Source organism: Astatotilapia calliptera, chromosome 19, assembly GCF_900246225.1.
Source record: "Astatotilapia calliptera chromosome 19, fAstCal1.2, whole genome shotgun sequence".
NCBI lineage: Eukaryota > Metazoa > Chordata > Actinopteri > Cichliformes > Cichlidae > Astatotilapia > Astatotilapia calliptera.
The window spans coordinates 12272220-12296103 of NC_039320.1; the positions used below are offsets into that span (position 1 = coordinate 12272220).

General features: G+C 41.8%; 1 protein-coding gene across 4 annotated transcripts in view; it reads right to left on the reverse strand.

Annotated features, from left to right (window-relative positions):
- alk (ALK receptor tyrosine kinase) overlaps window positions 1-23884 on the reverse strand; it is a 485678-nt gene that overhangs the window by 24152 nt on the left and 437642 nt on the right. For all 4 annotated transcript variants that reach the window (XM_026152849.1, XM_026152846.1, XM_026152847.1 and 1 more), the window contains exons 12-17: window positions 12914-13079; window positions 11387-11534; window positions 7834-7944; window positions 6475-6616; window positions 4025-4192; window positions 3503-3595 (exon numbers count right to left, since the gene is read on the reverse strand). In XM_026152849.1, coding sequence (XP_026008634.1) covers window positions 3503-3595; window positions 4025-4192; window positions 6475-6616; window positions 7834-7944; window positions 11387-11534; window positions 12914-13079 — 828 coding nt within the window. The remainder of the gene's footprint in view (window positions 1-3502; window positions 3596-4024; window positions 4193-6474; window positions 6617-7833; window positions 7945-11386; window positions 11535-12913; window positions 13080-23884) is intronic.

Genomic DNA, 23884 nt, shown 5'->3' on the forward strand with positions numbered 1-23884 from the left:
TTCAAAATATTAATAAAAGGGGTGTGTCTCCAAACAGCCATCTCTTTCCTGACAATTCGCTTTGTGCATATTCTCTTACATATGATAAGTCAATATTGAAACACCTGCGGCTTTTAGTCAGGTGCGGCTAATGTATGTACAAAACAGGATTTTCCCCTGATTTTAGCTTGTGCGGCTAATATTCAGGTGCGCTTTGTAGTCCGGGAAATACGGTACTTTAATTAAGATAGAGTGAAGTCTGATGTTTCCCTCACCGCCCCTCACTGTGTAACAGCAATTTACATCACTTTCTCTCTGTGAATCCATACAACACTTCTGCTGCAGTGGTTTCAGGAATGGATGGCTATAAATGCCTGTTTAATTGCATTACCTGTCACATAGGGTAACATCTCATTTGTTATAATACTGCCAAAGTGCAGCTATAGCTATCTGGTACATCCTGAAAAATGTGGCAAGTAGACACTGAAGGACAAAATATGAAACAAAATGTGAAGATGCAGACAAAATGATGAGGATTAGAGGATTCTTCCAGCAACCTTTCTTGGACACTCAGTTGTAGCTTAGGTGTATATATATATATATATATATATATATATATATATATATATATATATATATATATATATATATGCTATAAAGTGTCAGAACACTTTAGCTAAACTTAAAGAAATCCAAAGTAGCATTTTGATATTTGACTTTTAGAGCCACAATGTTTGCTGTACAAACATGAAAGAAGTATAAATGTGTAGAGGTGAATTGCATAATAGTCTAGTGCAGCTGTCCCCAACCCCCGGGCCAAGGAGCGGTACAGGGCCACAAGTCGTTTGGTACCGGGACGCGAGAGTTGAAGCTCGGGTGTGAAATTTATGGTTTTCAGGGTTTTTATCGTTAACTTGGTTTCCCTGGGTCTTTTCCCGTGTTGTAGTTGTGTATCTTATTTTGAAAGAAATATTTATGCGTTACCATAGTGACCAGAGAGTATTAAGGAGCAGAGAGAAGGATGTTACTCTCAACGTTGTAGGCGCATTTCAGGGGGACGCTGCTAATAAAGTTACACAGTTACACAGTGAATTTGTGTTTATTATTATATTTACAAAATACCACAGTTTTTGTCGTGGTCGTATCATTTTGTTTTGTTGTATTTATCCTCCACATTTTAAAGGCCGGTCTGTGAAAATATTGTCTGCCATTAAACCGGTCCGTGGAGCAAAAAAGGCTGGGGACCGCTGGTCTAGTGCAAACTGGATATATAAAAGCCTATCAGCTGAGCCATAAGGGTTGATTCTGAGAGCAGCTGATGTGCGCTGGATTACGTCTCTAATGGTGCATTACAATTTGGAATTTTGCTGAAATTTCCTTCTGTACTTACAAAGCCAGAGTTAGAAATACAGAAGACTGAAAACGACAGATTTTTGGTTTTAAAACTGATGTTTTCTGTGCAGTTTAATGAAACAAAATTTAGCTTTTTTATTAAGGAAATTAATTTCCTTGATTTCCTTGAAAGGTTTTGACAAATTGAGACGCACCATTGTCACAAGTGACATTTCTGCAAAAGAAATAGATGAATCTGAGTCAAAACCTTTTTTTTTTTTTTTCTAAATGGGAAACGCACCCTTATTAACACTTGGTTTTAAAATGTGCCAGAATCTTGAATCTCCATTGAGACACAAAGTGATGCTGTCACTCAGACTTCACACTAAGGTGGTTTCCGGCACTTTGGACTGCATATCTTTTGTGGTGCAAAAGCAATCATGTATTGTTCCTCTTCAGGAAAACATGTCATTAATGCAGTACACGGTGTTTCTATTTACCTTTTCCCCCCCTTTTAGCAAAGACTTTTCCGCAGATGCCTCAGCTGCCCAACAAACACATAAATGGCGTATATCTCTATAAAACTGAGCAAAGATAAAGTCTTGGGTGATGTATACACATGTATAGATGTTTATTAGGGGTGCCACGATACACAAAATTCACGGTTCGGTTTGATACTTTGGTGTCATATTTTTTCATACATTTCATTCATATTTTTTCGATACAAAAAAAATGTTCATGCCTTTTTAATTTGTCATTTATTAAAATTATAAATATATATTTTAACTCAAAAGTACAGTTTTTAAATTTAATGTTGCTGAAACAACAAAGTAATAAAAAAAAAAAATCTATCTGATCCAGAAATCACTCATGTTTGGAAAAGAGAGTTTATTACAGAGAAATGGCTCTTTCCAAAATAAAAGCTATACTATACGCTTCTTCTGGGGTATATTCTCAGCAGCATATTAAACATATCAGGTCCCCATGAGGAGACTCATGTGCTAACGGCTGGCTAAATAACTCGGGTACAGTTTGTAGCATCCGTGCTTGTTGTTTTTGTCTGCTTACACTTGTCTTTGCACTAGAATGATATCGGAGTAAATGTGCAGTCATATTCGTTGTGTTCCCACTATTGCTGTCAGCGTTAATCTCGTTGAAATGACGTTAACGCCACAACACGGCAAATCTCCGTTAACGAGCTACCACAGATGCCCCATGCGTGTTAACGAGCTAACTGCGCTAACACACTAGTTCCCACCAATGTAATTGAGCATTGCATGGCACATCCGACATACTGTTTTACTTTTGTCCATGACGCGCTTACCTTCAGGGTCATACTCACATGAAAACCAAAATAGTTCCAAACGCCAGATCTGAATTAGGGTGGGGGAGGTTCAATTTGCCATGTTGCAAGAAGAGCTTAACTTCTGTCTAGCTAGCTTGCCCTGGCTCAGTGAATCTGCGTTCGACTACTCCGCCTAGGCTGCACTGTCGAGCCTAGGCGGAGTAGTCGAACGCAGATCCACTGAGCGCTCAACACAGACAGCATCGTCAGAAGGAAAGTTGATAAAATAAATTAAAAATTTTGTATTGTTCATACATATGTGTACCGAACCGAAAGCACTGTATCGAACGGTTCAATATCGATACTAGTATTGTTGCACCCCTAATGTTTATACAGTCAGGCTGTACTTCACTTCATACCAGGTTCAAAAAAACAAGAAAAATCTAGCAGTGATGGATCAACAGGTTTCAACCAGATTAATTTACAGATCGGTTTATTGTCTCCATCTGGAGGCACGTTAATCAATAAAACAATATGTTTTGTTTAAAGTGAATGCTCCAGAGTGTCCCTTTATGGAACAGCTGTCCACATCTGCAGTGTTATTTTTTAGAGGCACCTTTTTTTTTTTTTAATTTCGCTGAGTGAAGCATCCCGATCTCCTCTTGCTCTACACACCTCTACAAGATTCTTCTGCTTATTCTGCTGAAAGCAATCTCAATGTACCATGAAAAAAAACTAATTTAAAATGTCAATTGCAAAAACAGTTTTCTCATCGTTCTGTGAAGTACAAACACATTAACTCTCACCTACAGACACTACAAAGGCATCAAATGCTGCATGCTAATATGCTGATGATAGGTGCTGACTACTGACTAGCCTGGCTGTATGTGAATCACCTGGCATTACCTTTAAGGGGGTGGATGAAGGGTTCTCCCTTGAAGAAGGACGAGCCATCCTCACCATCATGTTTAGGGTTGTTATCTGCGGAGGTGTTACCACCTGGAAAACACAGGAGGCAAAGAAATCATTGCAATCAACACATTTTGAATATCATCCATATAAAAACTAAAGGATGGGACAAAAACAAAGGTTTTCTGTTAGTCAGACTTCCTCTGAATTTTTAAATATCAGCTTAAAGTGCTTTAAAAACTATACTTAATACAAGACGATACATATGCTACATATATATTATATATGAGGAAACTCTGATCCAGATCAATTTGCAGTCGATTGAGCAGTAAGAGGAAGAGGACATGCAGCTGTCTCTGGGATTGGGTCTGATCCCTGATCTGTATGAACTCTGCCATCCTGTCACAGTCACTATAAAAACACAGATGGCCCTACAAGATTCACATTTGGCTCGTACCTGACAGCTCAAGGCAATTTATTTATTAAAACTTTTTTTCTGTGAAATCTTCTCAAACTGACCTCTGTAGCCTCCGCCACCGCCGCCGGACATACAGCCACCTCCGCCACCTCCAAAGCCGCCACGGGTCTGCCAGAACTTTTGACAGGCTTGCCCTCCCTGTCCCCCGAGCACCAGTGGTTTGCCGCCCTGGCTGACAGGAGCGCTGTCATTCCAACCTCCTCCTCCACCTGTCGCCAAACATAACACACATTTGATAATGACAGGGAGAAAGTGCAGCGCGTGTAGAAGTGACATGTAGTGAATAAGACTGAGTTTGTGGAAGAGACAAATGATATTAAAGTACTTTTGCATGTCTACAGGCAAAGAAGACAAGATGCATACCAAGTAGAGACGGATACATTGATCAGCCACAAAACTAAAACCACTGACAAGTGAAGCGAGTAGCATTGATCATCTCGTTACAGTGCAGCGTTCTGCTAGGACACCTTGAGTCATGGATGTTAGTTTGACACGTGCAACCCAAATCTTGCATTGGCAGCTAACGAGATCAGCTGCTTTTGCCAGCAGGATATTGCATCACAAAAACTGCCCAAGGCGTTGACCCTGACTCCAACTTCAGCAGATCCCAAAATTCTCCAAGATTCAGTTGTAACACGACAGATCTACCAGGGTCCCACAAACAAGAGAAACCACTGTGAAGTAACTCTAGTTAACATGAGCATTTTGACACATTATTTAACAGGTAGATTTGACTGCAAAACCACGGACACAGCAAGATCATACTTAACTAGCCATGCCCCAAAGCAGTGGTGTCAAACTCAGTTTTGCTAAGGGTGATACTGGGAAGTTGCGATCATATTAAGTAAATGCAAAACCCTCCAAAATATCACAGATTATAATATTATTCTGTGTATTACACACGCGTATAGACTTTAGTAACTCAGCAGAAATGCACAAGGTTGTCTAGCCATCATATAGTTTATTCAAGCACTACTATTATTATTTCAGGTATTTCTTAAAGGTGATGACAATTCAATGGTTACATGGGCGTCTTTAAAATATAAAAGTTAAGAGCTTTGATCGTGTATGTCTGTGAAGGTTCTCAGTCATCCAGGTCATCGTAGTCAAAGGAGCTTGCAAAGAAAAGCGTCTGGACTTCTTTAAGTTGCTTGAAGACGTTTCACCTCTCATCCGAGAAGACCTTAGAACTGAAGAAGCTTCTCGGATGAGAGGTGAAACGTCTTCAAGCAACTTAAAGAAGTCCAGACGCTTTTCTTTGCAAGCTCCTTTGACTTTGATCGTGTAGTTTATATGTACAATAAAGCGTTTTCTTTGCGGTGTAGCAAATTAAACACCTTTTATTTGGGAAGCAAAGGTTGCTGGTTCAATTCTGGGCCGCATCAGGAATCAAATGTTCTGTAGGAATCATTTGTGACAAGGAAGCAGATAAAAGTTGCAATTTGCAACCAAAGGAGACACCCCCTGCTGGCCATTAGAAAAAGTGCCAGTTTATGGCAGTTCTGCATTGGTTTCATATACTGGATTCCAGTTTATGGCCCTAGCCTGCAATCCAAAGGACTCGAAAGACAGTCTGGACTTTATGAGTCAGGATACCCGCAGAGGTCGCATGTCTATATGCCAAAGAATCAGAGCTAATGCGAGCACTAGAGGGAGGATATAATTATGCAGGTGGCTTAAATGTTGGCCAATCGGCATACAGTATGTACATACACAGCAATCACTAACCCATTAGTTATAACAGCTGACAACAGACAATTTTATTTTTAATTTTTCCCCCAAAACCTGAGGTACAAAAAACCAACCCCAAAATCCCAGCGTCCCAGCAGCCTCCACACACAGCTAACATTTCATTTTTTTATTCACAGAGTTTCCTCCAACTGAAACCTTGGGCTTTGAGAAGATGTAAAAATCAATACCTTATATGCTTTTCGGCTGCTCCTTGAAGCACATGATTAATGAAACCTGCAGCGAGTGTGGATGTGACGTTACACCAGCAGAGCGGAGCGTGCGGTTCTGCCCAGCAAACTCGGAGGCGAGTCGTGAGGAGGGCCGCGCCGGTTTGTTTTTGTTATAACACAGATGCTGGCACACAGAGGTGGGAAGTAAACACCTTCAGGATAAACTGGTGTGTTTCCGAGGACGGGCAGACATGCAAATAAACACTTCCACTGTCGAAGCCCAATTGTAAACTTTATTATTTTGCATGCACGCAGAAGAAAACAGAACAGACACAGCCTGGCTCATCCTAGAGCGAGGAAAGATAAGCCATACACACTGCATTACTCATCTACTCTCATTATTTCAACCATTTTTATCTTGTTCTCTATAACTCAAACTCACACAGTAGATTGTCTCTCCCTGTACCCAGCTCTGTAACTCACACACACACATAACTGCAGTCACAAAGAGTGCACTTTCCCACAGGGGAACAAAGCTGTGATACATACAAATACAACCAACACTTACATCAAAGCTGTGTGTAGCATACCTGCAGCGTGTGACTTCCCATTGCGTCCAGGTTGGCTAGGGTCATAGTCCATTTGCTCCTGCTGGGTCTCTGATTGGCTGCTGTATCCCCGGCCACCTCCCCCAGCAGCGATGATGAGAGGGATGTACACTTCTCTGTCCACCTGGGTCAGTATTGATAACAGTTACTTTATGTAGTGGCACAGGATTTGCTCTTCAAAGGTGTGGTTATGTTTTTTGGGAAATTCGCCTCATTCTAGTGTGTGTATGGTCCACAAACACGAGAATCGCAGCTGGTTGACCTGGGAAATCCGCCGCAGTTTACGCTCACTGGACAAGGTACCTCTCATTTGTTTAATCTGTACAAACTGATGAGCCTCAAAGTGAGACTCAAGGAACCAGCAGCAAACCAAAAGAGTGTTTTTGTACAGAGTAAACTAATTAGAGTTCATTTAGTGAGCTTTAGCAGTGGAGGTTTTTGTTACCTCCTCTGTTCCCTCTGGTTCCAAGCTGTCGTTCACAAGAGCAAAGTCCATCATTATCATTATACAGCAACTGAAATATCTCCCCAAGCTGAATGCTAGACTTCCTTTCTCTTGTTTGCTTATTTATTTATTTTTATTGTCTGAAAGCGTTCTGATGTACCATTCAAAAACAAGGCTTCCGGTGCAATCATAATCCTTTCAGCAGCTTTGAGAGGTTTTTCTTCCTGACACTTTGTACAATAAATACACAATTCTAAATCCAACCTGAAGGTCTTTTGTGATTATATATCAATTTTTTTTTCCTGAGTTGAAAACAGGCCTTCTCTTTGAGCTTAGACTACACACACATTTTTTGTCCACAAGACGCTTCGCTTTTGACTCTTGGCAAGAAAGCAAATAAGCGTATTTTGCCTGCTTGGTTTTAAGGAGACTGGCCTACTGGTCAAATCATCTGTTCAGTGATGAGAGTAAACACATGGATATGAAGACCTGTGTCCTAGATTGGGGTGCTGGCTCTTTAAAATTATAATCTTTCATATACTGAGCAGCAGGCCAATAAAAATACCTCAATGCCAGGAATCAGATGAATGCTGCAGTGCCCTGAATGTACTATTAAAATGATATTTATTGATTTTACTGGCCGATCAATTTTGCTGGCTAAATGTAAAAAAGACAGAATAACGTGAAGCTCAAGGACTTTAAAGTACACATTTCAACAAAAGCATGATAAACAAAGAGATAAACATCTATAATGGCTCAAAATGGTACAATCAGTAAATCCCTTTATTGCACATAGTTTTTACTGGACTATCAATGGAATCAACGTCCGTATAAATGAGCAGTTGCTAAAAATAAAATCTCTGAGCACATCATCATCCCCTTCAGCTCCTTCTTACTTTGAATACATACGTAGCCCCTCCACCGCCTCCTCCCCCTCCTTTCACTTGTGTTTTGTTCACCATTGGGCCGCTCTGTTCCAGACATATCTTATTCAGCATGCCGTTAGACTGCGGGGAGAGACGCAGAGAGAGAAACATGTCAGTTTGCCACAGAATTGCCTTCGTGGATGTCGGCCGCGTATGAAAAAGCTGAGCGGTTGCCAGACCGCAGCTGTTGTGAGTCTGAGGATTATAATGGTGTGCAAATACCAAGCAGAAATATTCACATGCACACAGGAACTGAAAAGCACCAATGCTCCCCTCGCAAGACTATCTGAAAGTGACTCACATGTTTACTTATCCCATGCTGACTGTATAAAAATAATCTTGTGACTCAGTTGATAATGGTGCCGGCTCTAGGGTTGTTATTAAAAAAAATAATCACACAATACCAGTGTATTTATCATAATATTTTTTAATATTTTTGCTTGTGGTTTGTCATATTTGCTTTTAAGTATGATTTGGTCTTCTTCTTTCAACTGCTCCCTCTGGGGCTCGCCACAGCAGATCTCATCCTATCCTCAGCATCCTCCTCTGTCACACCAACCCTTTGCATGTCCTCCTTCACTACATCCACAGGTCTCCCTCTCTTCCTCCTACCTGGCAGCTCCATCTTTAACAGTCTTTGTCCGGTTTATCACATGTCCAAACCAGCCTTGCCTCTCTAACTTTGTCTCCAAACTGCTCACCCTGAGCTCTCCATTTCATTTATAATCCTTAATTTTCAATCCTGGTCACTTCCAGTTAAAATCTTGGCATCTTCCACTCAGCTCCAACTCAGTCTTTTTGTTAGTGCCAAGATCTCCAGACCATACATCATAGCAGGCCTCACTGTCATTTTGCAAGCCTTTCCCTTCACTCTTGCTCTGATTCTCCTGCAATTTTATTCACGTTTACTGCAGGCTGAGTAAGTTTGAATAATTAGACATTTCCTTTTAAAGGCGTGTGAAAAACTTTTAAAGAACAGCCCATTAATTATTTGGTTTACAGCCGATTTATCACGTTACCCATTAAAGACAGCCTCTCAGTCAGCATGGTGTTGTTTCACTCTTTCTCAGCTCCCTTGAAAAAAATGAACCTGGATGTTTTGTTGGCAAATAATGTCAGAGGCAGGGACTTTGCCCCGACCGAGACCCTGTGAATTGATGTGTCTGCATGGTGTGCGCTATGATGCTGAACTGCCTGGAGCGAGTCCCACTTTAAGAGTGAGAGGGCATAGGTTTACCTCACTCGCTCTGTCTGAGTCTCATACAAACTCTCACAGTCGCTCATCGCTCTCTCTCAGCTCCCTCCATCTGTCTCAGGGAACACTCTTGAAAGCTGTCTGAAACGGAGGAAGGGGCGGGACTTTTGTGACTGTGACTGACAAGTAGACGGGGTCGAAAGGAGTGCATTCAAATGTTCTTGGGAAAGTCTTCCTCACTATTCCTCCCCTCTCAGCCATTTCTGCCTGTGCAGCTTCTCAATTTAAGTTAACTTTGTGTTTTAGAGAGAATGAGAACAGAAGGGTGTGTGTGTGTGTGTGTGTGTGTGTGTGTGTGTGTGTGTGTGTGTGTGGCGCAGCAAGAAAAAGACATAGTGAATAATTCTAAAGACGAGGGACATATCATCATTTTCGTCACATAAGGGAAAGCCAGGTGTGAGAAAACACTGTTCTGCAGCACAAATCACTTTCTGCACGACCCTTTGGAGAGAGCTGCTGCCTCTCGCTGTCAGAACTGGGGGAAAATAAGAGAAACCTTAAATGACTTCAGTTTCACTTTGGAACAGCCAAGTCTCTCTCAGTGCTGTCTGTACAGAGCACTTCAGAAAGCACTGTGTTAAAAACTAATAACTGGATGACAGTGGTGAGGACCTGCGGTTGAAAGGCTAGACAGGCTGCCTCGAGAGAGCAAAGCCACAAAACTCAAACAGGCACTTGGGCAGCCTCATGTCCAGCTAGTGTAAACTATCTGAGATACACGAGGTTCTCTTGCAACCCTGTTTCCAAGTTGCTTAATGCTTAAAAAAAAAAAAGAAAAAAAAAAGAAAAGACTTGGTGGAAAATCTCACATTTAAAAAGATTATTAAGTAACATTATTGGGTAAAGCCTGTGGGGGAAAATACTAACAGTAAAAATAATGAAGAATATTGTTTAGTGACTTCTTCATTTATGGTGAAATTTGGAAAAAGCTCTGCAGGCAAAGATGAAACCCAGTACAGTCAAAATCAGTCTGTAGGGAATCATCAATGCTGCGTTCTGCAGGCTAAAATACATTAGGGCCCATCCACCTTGTTGTTTGCTCATAGTTCAAAAGCACCAACCCTTGGTCATATCAGACAGGGTGGCAAATTTATGCACGCTGCATGGGATAACTTAAACATCTTTGAAAGCCTCATTAATTAATGCTGAACAAAATATGACAGTTTTGGAGCAACGTATGCTGTAATACTTTTAAGGGAAGGCCTGGTTTAATTCAACAACTACCAGAAAAAAACGACACATGTGCACTATTTTAGGTTTTATGGATTTGTGCAGGAGTCGTTTGTCTCTTAACTGTTTAAATCTTGTATTAAACAGCTGAATTTCTCAGTTAATGTCGGAAAATACTTTTGATCATCTCCCGGTCAAAGGGAGACAGATAGGATGCTGATGTGTTGTATTATGTAAACATTTTGAATGTAGTGTATCATCAATCATTAGAAAGTCATTTATTTTAGGGGTTTTTGTGACACGCTGGTTTTAAATGTGCTCTATAAATAAAGATTTGGGATCCTGACCTGCTGAATGGCTAAAATCCCATATCAATTAAGAATAGGAAGAAAAGCTACAAGACATTGTTACATGAAAAATAATGCAACACAGTAGCAAACCTTACCCTTTCCAAACTTTTAGAAGGCATGTTGCTTCCAATTAATCCAAAATGAGGGCATTTTGAAAAAGAAAAACTCCGTAACATCACATTATTTCCTCCACTACTTTGGAAATGTGTATGCATGTCAAACACACCAGATTATGCAACGTTTTTAAACATTACTGGGTAGATGGGTGCATCTGAGTCTGGCTAAAGTGAGCCTGAGAGACACGGCGGGGCCATCACTGCAAGCTTGGAGCAGAAAGTTGAACAGTTTTTGGAGGCCATGAATTGTCTGGGTTTCCAAAGTCAGACCTCAGCGTACTTGAGGAAGGCTGCAGGGAGTTAATGATCTTGTTTTTTGGATAATGTGTAATGTGAGAATATGTTAGTCTCTCTACGGAGTGGACAGCAATATCATTCGAGCAAATTTAGAATCAACTTCAATCTTCTTACACTGACACAGTTTGTGTGTCCATAAAAAAGAAATGTTGGGACTCCTCATTCATAAAGCTGATTCATTGCAGCATTTACAGCTATTTTACTCTCATTTTTTAAGTTTATCTTGCTTTTATGACACGCTGTAGACTACAGAGTCTCAGATGCAACTGTATTCCTATTTACTGCGCGATAGCTGACTTACGAAACTGCCGTGAATTATTGTAAAGACGACTCACATTGGGGCAGGCATCCTCTCCTCGTTGTCCTACAAGGATGTAAAGCAGTTCTCCTTTGTTCAGCAGGAGGTCTCCCGTCATGTAGGCACCGTGTGACCTGCTTGTTGTCAAGACACTTCTCCCGCCAGCGGCGCCATAGACGGTGACCCTGGAGTTTAATGAACATAAATGAATAACACAAAAAGTCATTAACAGGAAAATGACTCTAACGAGACAAGAAAGTGTTTTTTTTTTTATTTCTATTTGTGTGAAACAAGCGGCATAAAAAATATTGTGAGGCCGAGTCCTCGTGCATTCCTGAGTGCACAACAAGTAACAGCCAAAATTCATTTGGATACACTAAAACACACTCACTCTGGGTGTTTTTAATAAAAACCATTTGACCTACTGTGGCACATTACACTGAGGGGAAAAACCATACAGAACCCAGAGTGCACGGGACACACAAGCACACATGCAAACACACACCTATGTATCGGAGAACACTCATTTCAAATGCTCCAGTTTTCTTGCCAGACAAATAAAAAACAACTTGATTGGTTTTTGGGAGCACTGCGATATTTTTCTTCCCTGGTGGTCGAGCTTGATCGGGAGACAGAACATTGCCCAGTGCTCAGTAGCAGCTACCTCAGCTGTTTGCCTAATGACTTGTGGGAGATGCAGAGCGCATATTCATCTCTGTGGCCGTCTGTCAACTTCATTTAAGCGCTTTGGCAGCTGGGCCAGGCCGCATCAAGAACAATTGTACAGTTTTGAGGAGACAGAAGGTGCTTTCTGAAACTCTGGACATGTGTTCAGGCCGTCCGGTCTGTGCTGTTAGTCAGGTATTTTAAGACATGGAGGTTTTGGCTGAGCTTAGCGGTGTGTGTGCGTTTGCTTTTGTGCTGATGTGGGAGGCTTGCAGCTTTCAGAGAAATTTTTGTTCCAAGTCAAATCTAAGTTAAACGGCTCATGTTGTCATGAATGCCCACCGGAGGGATATTGATCCCTGGAAAAAAAAAACAAAAAAAAAAAACAGGCTTTGGATATTGCAGCATTAATCTTGGAGCAGTGTGCGGCAAGGGGTCAAGGTGCTAAAGCTGATTGCTGAGCTATTTTGAAGGCTTAAAGGCTACCAACGAAGAAGCGGAGGTGGGTGTTTTTGGATTTTAGAGTCAGGTGTAAAGTGAATCACGCCATTTAGCTGCCATTACTCCAGCCTCTGCTCCTTCCTGCAAGAATCTGATAGCAATATTTCACTGCTTGCTCTGCTGCACTGAGGAGCAGAGGTGGGCGTGAGGAAGAGCCGGCATTGGAAAAATGTGAATTGCATAGAGTGCTGATGTCTAAGAAAGATAGGTTAAGTGTGTACTGTATACAGAATGTGTTGAGCTCTCAGAAGCACACATACCTAATGACTTCACAGTGAGACCCTTCAGAAAAAGATAAAATTATTCCAGAGTGGGTGTTGAGTGGAAATTCAGTGTTCAAATGGCTAGCTCTGATGTTTGTGTGCTCTGAGGCTTTATAGGCTGGCAACTGTCCTACCTGTAGGAGCCGGTTTCTGGGACCCGCCACATTTGAATGCCTTTGAATGGCCCCCGGGTTCCAACTGTCACGTTGACATTGCTGTTCCTGTAGGAGTTTAGGCACTGAGTGGGAGTTGGACCTTCAGGGCCCACAGCCCCACAGGTATGAAAAATCCATTTTTTGGCTGCACATGAAGAAAAGGGAATTAAAGGAAAACATTTAGTACTTTGCAGAGCTTAGCAGTAGAGGCACATACTCTGTGTTCAGTCAGGCATGCAGCTAAGCAAAGTTAAAGATGATGAAGAGGCTGAAATTACAGTTCTATTTGTCTAACATTCATTCCACTTCAACATTCCTCACTGCTCCACTTTCACTTCAGTAAATCCAAATATAAAGATATGTAAATTATTGGAGCTTCTCATATGAGATGCTACTATCGTCACATTCGCAACAGCAGCAGGGGACTTGGTTGACGGGATCACAGGTGACAAACATTTCTCCTCATTTTCCATGTAATCCCATGTGTCTGTGCTAATTGGAGATCTTCTCACTGTAATTAGCATGAGATTAGTCTTGTCAGATGGACAGAGAAGGACTTAACGCTGCAGGACTAAATCCTTACTTAAGGCTTGTGAACACAGAGCGGTGAGGTAGACACCAGGGAACCTTTCTCTCTCTCTCCCTGAGACTACTTCTAATTCATTTCACAGCAGGGTTGATTATTGAAAATGTGACACTGGCTAAAGTGAAAGTCATTTCTAAGGAAGGATGAGTTGCATGTTGGCTTTCATAACCTCAAAATGGATGCTCAGTGTGAATGTAATTAGGCTTGGGGGATATTACGTATACAGAAAGAGCGCTTTGAAGTCATTTATTATCTTGTGCTGGACACAAAGGCCACCAGAGGGCAGTCTCTACAGGCAGAAGATTAAATTGAGCTCAGTGAGCTGTGAAACAAACCAAATGCAAAGTTTTTTCCCCTTAATAGAGCTGTGTGGAATATTTGGCTCTCGCCATTTGAAACTCTTTGTATTGGATATCCACAGTTTTTCCAGTGTCTGCTGAAGGAACCATGAGGAACCACTTGTACACTCACCAGCCACTTTATTAGGTACACCTCTTCAACTATTTGTTAATACAATTATTTAAAATCAGCAAATCACATGGAAGCAGTTCCTTTTTTTTGCATGCAGACATGGTCAAGATGACACGCTGAAGTTCAAATCAGGCGTCAGGATGAGGAAAAAAGGTGATTTAAGTGACTTTGCTGAGGATTTTGAAAACAGCCGACCCAATGGGATGCTCATGAAACCATCTCTGGAGTTTATAGAGAATGGTCTGAAAAAGAGGAGCAGATGTCTGGGCGCAAATGCCTTGCAGATGTCAGGGGTAAGAAGAGAACGGACAAACTGTTTTAAACTAGGAAGGCAACAGTAACTCAAATGACCACTAGTTAATAACAAAGCATGAGGAAGAGCATTCTGGTGTGAAGCAAATGGGCTTTAGCAGCAAAAGACCACTTCTGTAAGCCAAGAATCTGAAACTAAGACTACAATTTGCACCTAAGCTTTGACAAGCTTGAATATCAAAATTCAAAAAGACGGTGAATGGTAAATGGCCTGCATTTGTATAGCGCTTTTCTAGTCCCAAAGGACCCCAAAGCGCTTCACACTACATTCAGTCATCCACCCATTCACACACACATTCACACACTGGTGATGGCAAGCTACATTGTAGCCACAGCTGCCCTGGGGCGCCCTGCCCTGCCGGACGGACACTGGCGCCACCGGGCCCTCTGGCCACCACCAGTAGGTGAAGTCAAAAACATTCACCTTTCAAAGCCAGAGGGCCATGGTGGAGGGCTATATCCATTTTTAATAAATAGTCTATAGTTGGACATTAATACATTTACAATACATAAAACAAACTACTAAGTCTGATGCCAGATAGTGACAGTAATGGTTAAGTCATTTAATCTCTCACAGCAGCAGATAATAACTTCTACTGCCACAAGGTCAGCTCTTTAAATAAAACTAAAACACAGATAGTGTCATATACCAAAAACCTAGAAGGAAGGAAGGTATGAAAACATGAATACCACCCAAGCCTAACTGGAATGCTGCTTATACTTGTCTATGAACGGTGTAAAATCAGATAACAGTAGCAAATTTATTAAATATCAAGAGGATAAACAGGAAAGAGAAGACAAGACAAGTTTCAGAAGTGTGACTTAAAGCCACGATACTCTCACTGTAACACCTTCTGCTGTTCAAGTTCCCTGCTGTGTACTACCTATTGCAGATGAAGCCCTAGAATTGACATTCCAATATTTACCAGCATCTCTCTCTAAACTCCAGTCTCTCTGACTGAGCAGAAACTGCAGGAAGCTGTTATGAGCGACTGTGTACCTGTTTGTCTGTGAACAAGCAATGTGTGAGTACACACCGATTTCTGATCAGTTATTATAAAGTGTTACAGTAAGAAACAGAGTTCTTCCAGACATGATAATTTGACTTCGTCTTTAAAACATTAATCCAGATGACCTCTTTTTGCCCCTGCCACTTCAAACGGTGGCTATTTTTACTAATGAAACCTTGCCTAGACTGCATGGTGAGCATCACATTAGTCAGCCTGGTTCTCATGAGTGGTTCGGTCCAAGGCCAACGTCCAAGCTCTGCTCTGTCTCACCACAAACATCTCTTTCGAGTTTAGCAAAGTGTTGCCAGCAGAGACTATTTCAAGGAGGCCAACGCTTTCAAAAACACTTTAAAACATCACTTTGGTAAGAGAGCGATTTGGAGTTTAGCCCAGTCTTAGCAAATGCACTCCTACTGTAAAAAACACTTGTAGTGTGACTGCAGGTTTGTCTGACTCCAGTATGAAGTAAATTGACCCATCAGGCCAGTATTTTCAACACTGTTGGAAAATAGTTAAGACTACTGGGAATAAATCCATCACTGGAGCAGAACAGCCCCAAACCCTATCTTTAGATGTAAATCTTAATATACTTAACAGGTCACTTTGAGATGTTTTGGAAGGACATGCTCAAAGAAAAAAAAAAAAAAAGGGTGAAAGTTAGATGGCCTGATTTGTTATTTTTTTCTCATTTGGAGAAATAAGCTGTTGGCTCATTGCCCACTTACAGTCAAATTTCCAAAGCCTCATTTGAAGAACACTAACTCAACCAAGGCTTTGGATGCAGAATTGGTTTATGCGCTGCACTGGCGGTTAACTGACGAGAGACGCTTGAATGTGCGCTGGAGTGATCCTCTTGTTAACAGCCATGTCTCTCCCTTCACATCCCCTTGTTGTGGGAAGTCTGTGAGATGAGTGTGTGAGAGGCACGTCCCAGTTCATGCAGCATGTTCCAGTTCATGCTGTGTTACAGCGGTCGAAGGTTACCAGCTAATGAGCCAGGCGAGGGAAGAGACACGGCAAATTTAAAGGGAGTCAAATTCCAACTCTGTGAGCACGAACCAGCAGCAAACGCGGGCAAACTTCTTGAAAAGCTGCATAGAGACGAGAGAGATCAGTGAAAGGAATGCTGGGAATTTCACTTTATGTATTCCTTTGTTTATGTTCATGCATTTACATTTTGGTTCAGTTGCTGATTTGGGGGAAGCCCTTCAGATTTAAGATCCTTGTTATAGAAAACGAGCTTTTCACATGAGCACTGCTGGTACTGAACGCAGATTCCTCTCTTGTTTGTATTCTCTCTCCTGTCTCCCTTGGGTGCAGCTGGTTTCACACTTCAACCCAACTGATTGATCTTGTTGGTCCATCAACATGAATTCAGACGACCACATGTGCACATGGATTATACACCCAAACGCACTGCACAACTGGCCTAATGAGCCATTCACTAAACAAACAAAACAAGATGATAGCCTTCTCCAGTAAGTGGTTGTGCAAACTCTTCAGCCCCTTTGACTTACAAGACACACACACACACACACACACACACACACACCCACCCCTAGGGAGAGTCTGGCTCTGCCTGACTATTACATGAATCTCGTTTTCTGTGAACTTTGCCACTCGTGCTATGCCATCATCATAACAAACAGTGGCCTCCATCATAGAAAGGGGCAAAGCTGCACACTTTCATCAGCGAGAAATTGTTCCAGACAAGTCGCATCAGAGGGGGAGAGAGAAACAGAGAGACCCAGCGTTGAGAAATACGTCTCTGATTGGGTTGCACCACTGACAGTAATTCCAACAGTTTTTATCCCCTCTGAACATTTTTCAAAACAACACAAACAACCTTAGGTGGTCCTGGGATATTTCACAGGGTGTTTCAGTACACACACAAAAGATTCCAGCTCCAGGAAACTCTCACCATCACTGGGAGACTTTCTGTGAGCATGCTTTCAAAGGTATAAATGCTCTAATTCTAGTATTTTTAACTTTAACTTCAGCCATAATTGGCTTATTAGGGTTCAGATCTGCTTTTTGTCCAAATGGAGAAAGGCCTTGTTCAGACCGACTGACCTTATTCTGGCTTCATTCAGACTCGCAGGTATGCTGTGAGAAAAACGAAAAAAAGCAGCCCTTTCATTTATTTGAATGGACCCAGGAGGTCAACGCAGAGTGGATGGCAACGCACAAAGAGGACTGCGTGTCAGAAAAGTTGAATACGGGTTAAGCTTTTGCTGCAAAGTAACATAACATCAACGGACAAAGTTGAAAAGTCCACGTTCGCCAACAGAAAAGCATATTTCAGCTGTTTATGGTGGCGTTTGTCGAGAAGGAAACACTTTTCCTGCATTACCCACCCACTGAGCGGAACAGCGGTGCAGTGACAGAAGAATGAACCTAACATGGCTTTGATTTCGGGAGAAAGCACTTTCTGTTTTTGTCCCCCGACCAATCATGGTGATTAAGTACAAACTCAACATAGTGAGGGCCCAGTGGCTCAAACCCAGGACCAATAAGCTTTAAGACAACAGTGCTGACCACCAGCCTGTCTGGTGTTCACTCGATCTTCATGCATCCTTTACTCAAGCCGGGCTTCCTGGATCACATTCTAAAATGCTGCCGCCTATTGTTTTTGTGCAGTTCTGTGTCAGGTCTGAGCATCGGCCTGAAAACAAGGATCTGCTTATTCCAGGGGAAAAAAAATTAACTCTGCTATCTCAGAGCTGATATTTTTGTTTTTCTTTGGGGTTCACAACGAAAAATAACTCCAGTTTTGTTATCAGTCCTCTAAAGTCAATGTTGGTTTAGCTTCATTTCCACTTCATTGCCGCGACAGCTACAATAAATTGTGAATAAACTATTTAATTTTTTTTGCAAGACTTGTTGAGCCAAATTAATCCAGCCCTGAATGGAAAAAATAAATTAAAAAACAACAACAATTGGGTCTGATTGTGAGCCTAATAGGCCATTTTTGGAACAGAACAGACCTTATTTCAGTTTTCTATTCAAAAGAAAGCTTTATCATGCTATTAAATGGCATTTTCTCCAGTACCTCCAGAAATATCCAGGCCAACAACTTTTGAAGCTACAGGAATCATCATAGACACACTGTAAGCAAAACGCAAGTACAAAGACTCTCCTCTCTTAGCATGTATCGTCCTTATCCAGTGACAGTTGTCCTCTCTGGGCCAACAATTAGAAAGATGGATCAAGGCTGGCAAGCTATGAACAAGATCTGAATGCTAAGCACAGAGCTTATGAAGTAAATGAGTCCAGTTAATTACAAGAGCCTGTTTTGCAGCCAAATTCAAATTCAAATTGTATTTGTCTCACACACTCACACACACACACACTATGACATGGGGGTGAAATGCTTGTAGCTGTACAATGCCCGACCATTAAATGACAGAAGAAAAGTTTCACAATATTTACAATTTACAGTTTACTACAAAATTTACAAATTAACTTAGGAATTTACAGTAAAGAATGTGCAAATAGCAGAAGAGATTATAAAGATTATAAATTATAGGAATTATAGGATTATAGGAATACAGGAAATGTGTGGTGGTGCGTGTGGTGATGTGTGTGAGAGTCCAGTCTTATAGTGATGTGTGTGGGAGAGTCCATTCCTACACCTGGTTCAGGCTCCGAACAGCCTGGGGGAAGAAGCTCCTCCTCATTCTCTCTGTTTTGGCCTTAAGGGAGCGGAAGCGCTTCCCAGACCTCAACAGTGAGTCCATTGTTGGGATGGGAGAGGTCCATCATAATCTTCCTAGCTTTGGACTTGCACCGCTTGGTGTAGATGGACAGCAGGTCAGGGAGCTCTGATTGAATGATGCGTTCGGCTGAGCGCACCACCCTTTGCAGATCTCGTCTGTCCTGCTTGGTGCTGTTCCCGAACCAGGTGGAGGTGTTTGCCGTCAGGACGCTCTCGATGGTGCAGGAGTAGAAGTTCTTGAGCACCTTCATCCTTATCAGTCTCAGATCTGTCTTAGTAACTAACCCCACCCTGCCAAAATATTAGCAACTAGTTAAGTGATTGCTGCAGGCTGGTGCTGATGAACAAGTAACCAATGAAGACTCCTCCTTCTCCTCTGTGCAGCTAATTAGTGAGCACAAACGGGCCAAAACTCCTTTCTGCATGAATCATTCAGGGACCAACAGCTGCTGTCAGTTACTCTCAAGAACCAATCGGGTTGCCTCAATCAGCATCCCGTCTGTCTTTGATTTAACGCCAGTTTTTTTTTTTTTTTTAAATCTACTACACAACTTGTTCTTGTTGTCTGCTGATGTGTGAATGAAAGTCGGACACCTAGCTCTTGAAAGGTACTGTGTTCAAAGAAGCTAATGCTTGTACACATGTATTGCAGCAGTGCATATTGTAAAGTTGTTTTATCATCTAAAGAAACCAATCTTTATCAAGCCAAACACCCACACACACACACACTCTCATAGAGCACATGGTCACAAAATAGGCCTGGAGCTCATTTTGAAGTTAGCGATGTACTTCTTTCCCATCGGACGAGGTAATCAGAGGAAGAAAGTGAAGCAAACTAATATAAGTTGACTTACTCAACCCTCATCCCCCAAAAGCAGCTGATGAGTCAGGAGTTGCGGGTGGCATACAGCACAATGGTGGTGGGAAATAAAAGTGTCTGTTGCCAGAATAGAGAGGAATCAACAGGGACCAGGGGAAAGAACAAGAAGACAGAAAAGAGTGAAGGTGAAGTCAGGGTGAAGGGGGGAGAGGGATCAGAAGGAAGAAGTGGGACAACACACAGAGATAAGAGTGAGCTCTGACAGAGAGACAGGGCGGCTGGGTGAGAAGGCAATAATGTGAACTAACAGAGACTCAATAACGGCTTTTCCGTGGCAAAAATGGGAAGCAAATCTGAAAATAAACGGGGACAAAATGTCCTGGGAGCAGATATGGCGGGAGAGTGAAGGGAGAAATGAAGGAGAGAGTGAGAGGAGACAAGAGACGTTGATGTTCGGTGGGGTTAATCATTGAGCGTGTCGGAGGAAGAGGAGAGCCGTGTTGGAGTGACAGGTCTGCTGAGCTAAAACCCTCATCAGGCTTGCCGTCCTGCCCTGGAGACGTCAAAGCATCAGCTCCAGAAGGGGTGAAGAGAGACGCCCCACGAATGCTAAGCGCTCAAGGCTGTCTTTGAAATGGCCGACATATAACCAAAGTTCAGCTTCTTTCCCCTGAGTTAATATCTATGATAATCACAAGGGCGAGAGCAGTGTGATCTCAAAGTCCCATCTTTCTCTGAGGAGATTTACTTCTGCTGCCATTTTTATTGTAACCATGCCGAGTATTACCTGTGTAAGCACATTAAAATGGCCTTTTTGTTGCTGCCTGTGCAACAAAATCCATGTAACAAACACTCTCATTTGTATAACGCTGCACTGAAATGCCATTTTTCTTGCTTAGCATTAAAGATCAACTTGATAGACTGAGTTGCTCTTGTTTGCTGACCAACCCATGCCCTCCAGTCTGCAAACATTAACAAATAATGTTAGCTGGTCAGCACTTATGTATGCAACCGTCCCTGTTTGACCCTTCAGAGATAAACAGCCTGCTCTGTGTTCACGACTGAAGAGAGACTCACATCACAGATCAGATAAGCTGCATGAAAAGTGCACAAATGAGCTCATTAGATCCTCTACACACCAATTTTTACTCAACGCTGGGTCACTTTGGGCTAAGTGTTCTTGCATCTGATCACCAGCGAAACTTTATATGTAAAAATATTTACAGCATTTGCACTTCTGGGTTGGTGAGCATCAGCGGTTCTGGGCTGAGAGCAAAGTAGTTGCATTGATCAGCTGCTATTCAGTAGATCGAATGCTCTTTGTAAAATAAGCAGCCGTCTGATCAGCTAATCAGTGAGTGATGTCACCGAATTACAGAAGCTCTTTTTTTAATATATAGCACAATGCAATGGTCTGAAACTTAATAAAAAAGCTTTCCCCGTGGTATGTTTTTAATTAGACCTACAGTATGGTCAAATTAAGTGTAAAAAAAGATATGAAAACAGAACAATGCCGGCCAACTACTGCGTTTTCTGTCTTAGCACAGAAAACCCATAAAACGGATAAGATTAATTATTTTCCTTTTACAAGCTTAGAAAGTGTTGCAGTGTGGTTAGAATGCAACAGCTTTTCCCCCCAAACTACAACTAAGAAAAAAGTTGTATAAAACCAATCCACAAGTATAACAAGTGCACATGCTTGCTCATATACGGTTTTGACAGTTATGACAAATTAAATGTTTTTGCTTTTGCAGTGCTGTGTAAAAGTCTTGAGCCACATATTCTCCTTCTAGGGAGACAGTTTTTTAAAGTGGCCTTGAGCAGTAGTTCTTGAAACTTTCTGAAGGTTTTTCAAGGTTTTTCAGTCCATTGCTTGTACCTGAATGTTTTCACAGAAACGTTTTTTCTTTGAGGTGGAGGGTTAGGCCATGTTGACCTGTGAATCATTCAAGCATAAAAAGAGGCCTGTGTATTTTTAGGCACTTTGTTACCAGAAGCCTCTCCAAACATCATTTTTTTCCTCTGTGAAAAAATGCCTAAAAAACATATGTTTGTACCAACAAGGTGATAACTAAAGAGCTATTAGCTAAAAACATGACAAACAGCAGATGAACAGAATCTGAAAGTCGTGTTCTTATGAAACAGATTAATAAAGACCTGACATGGGACCACAGTAATGCATCTGGCCCTTCACTTGATCCATCCACTGCTCACTGAAGCCTCATCAGAATTGGTCTGAGTGGAAATGTGGCTAAGAACTGGGCTGAAAATCAGTGGCAAAGGGTGTTCTGGAGTGATGAATCCAAATGTAAAATTTTGGTTGTAATCACCATTAATATGTACAACAAGTAATTGAGTGCCTACAGCCAATTGTAAAACTACTCAGTCATCCATGAAGACCATTTAAAGAAATAAGAAGAAAAGCTAAGAGCCTAAGAGCTCAGGCTGTACTGAAGAATAAAGCTGGCCGCACTAAATATTAACTTTCAAGCTTGTTAGCTTGTTAACAAAGTGGTGTACATGTGAGAAGTGGAACGAAAATCATACATGACTCCAAACATTTTTTTACAAATAAATAACTGTAAAGTGGGGTGTGCGTAATTATTCAGCCCCCTGAGTCAATACTTTGTAGAACCACCTTTTGCTGCAATTCCAGCTGCCAGTCTTTTAGGGTATGTCTCTACCAGCTTTGCACATCTACAGACTGAAATCCTTGCCCATTCTTCTTTGCAAAACAGCTCCAGCTCAGTCAAATTAGATGGACAGCGTTTGTGAACAGCAGTTTTCAAATCTTGCTACGGATTCTCGATTGGATTTAGATCTGGACTTTGACTGATTGGATTTAGATCTGGACTTTGACTGGGCCATTCTAACACATGGATACGTTTTGTTTTAAACCATTCCATTGTTGCGCTGGCTTTATGCTTAGGGTCGTTGTCCTGCTAGAAGGTGAACCTCCGCCCCAGTCTCAAGTCTTTTGCAGACTCCAAGAGGTTTTCTTCCAAGATTGCCCTGTATTTGGCTCCATCCATCTTCCCATCAACTCTGACCAGCTTCCCTGTCCCTGCTGAAGAGAAGCAGCCCCAGAGCATGATGCTGCCACCATCATATTTGACATTGGGGATGGTGTGTTCAGAGTGATGTGCAGTGTTAGTTTTCCGCCACACATAGCGTTTTGCATTTTGGCAAAAGTTCCATTTTGGTCTCATCTGACCAGAGCACCTTCTTCCACATGTTTGCTGTGTCCCCCACATGGCTTGTGGCAAACTGCAAACGGAACTTCTTATCTCTGTATAAGGACTCTGTATCTCATTGTACAACTGTATAGTGACAATAAAGGCATTCTATTCTATTCTATTATGGTTTTCTGTTAACAATGGCTTTCTTCTTGCCACTCTTCCATAAAGGCCAACTTTGTGCAGTGCACGACTAATAGTTGTCCTATGGACAGATTCCCCCACCTGAGCTGTAGATCTCTGCAGCTCGTCCAGAGTCACCATGGGCCTCTTGGCTGCATTTCTGATCAGCGCTCTCCTTGTTCGGCCTGTGAGTTTAGGTGGACGGCCTTGTCTTGGTAGGTTTACAGTTGTGCCATACTCCTTCCATTTCTGAATGATCGCTTGAACAGTGCTCCGTGGGATGTTCAAGGCCTGGGAAATCTTTTTTGTAGCCTAAGCCTGCTTTAAATTTCTCAATAACTTTATGCCTGACCAGTCTGGTGTGTTCTTTGGACTTCATGGTGTTGTTGCTCCCAATATTCTCTTAGACAACCTCTGAGGCCATCACAGAGCAGCTGTATTTGTACTGACATTAGATTACACACAGGTGCACTCTATTTAGTCATTAGCACTCATCAGGCAATGTTACAAAGGTTACTCTTTTTTCACCTCTGCGTTATTTGCTTCTAAACTGCTTTTCTTGAGAATCTATATAAAGAAATTATCATCGTGATTAAGGCTAGTGGAAAGTTTTCTAAATACAGTGCTCCACTTTTAAATCTGAAACATTCTTCCACAAACTTAAAGACATCTAA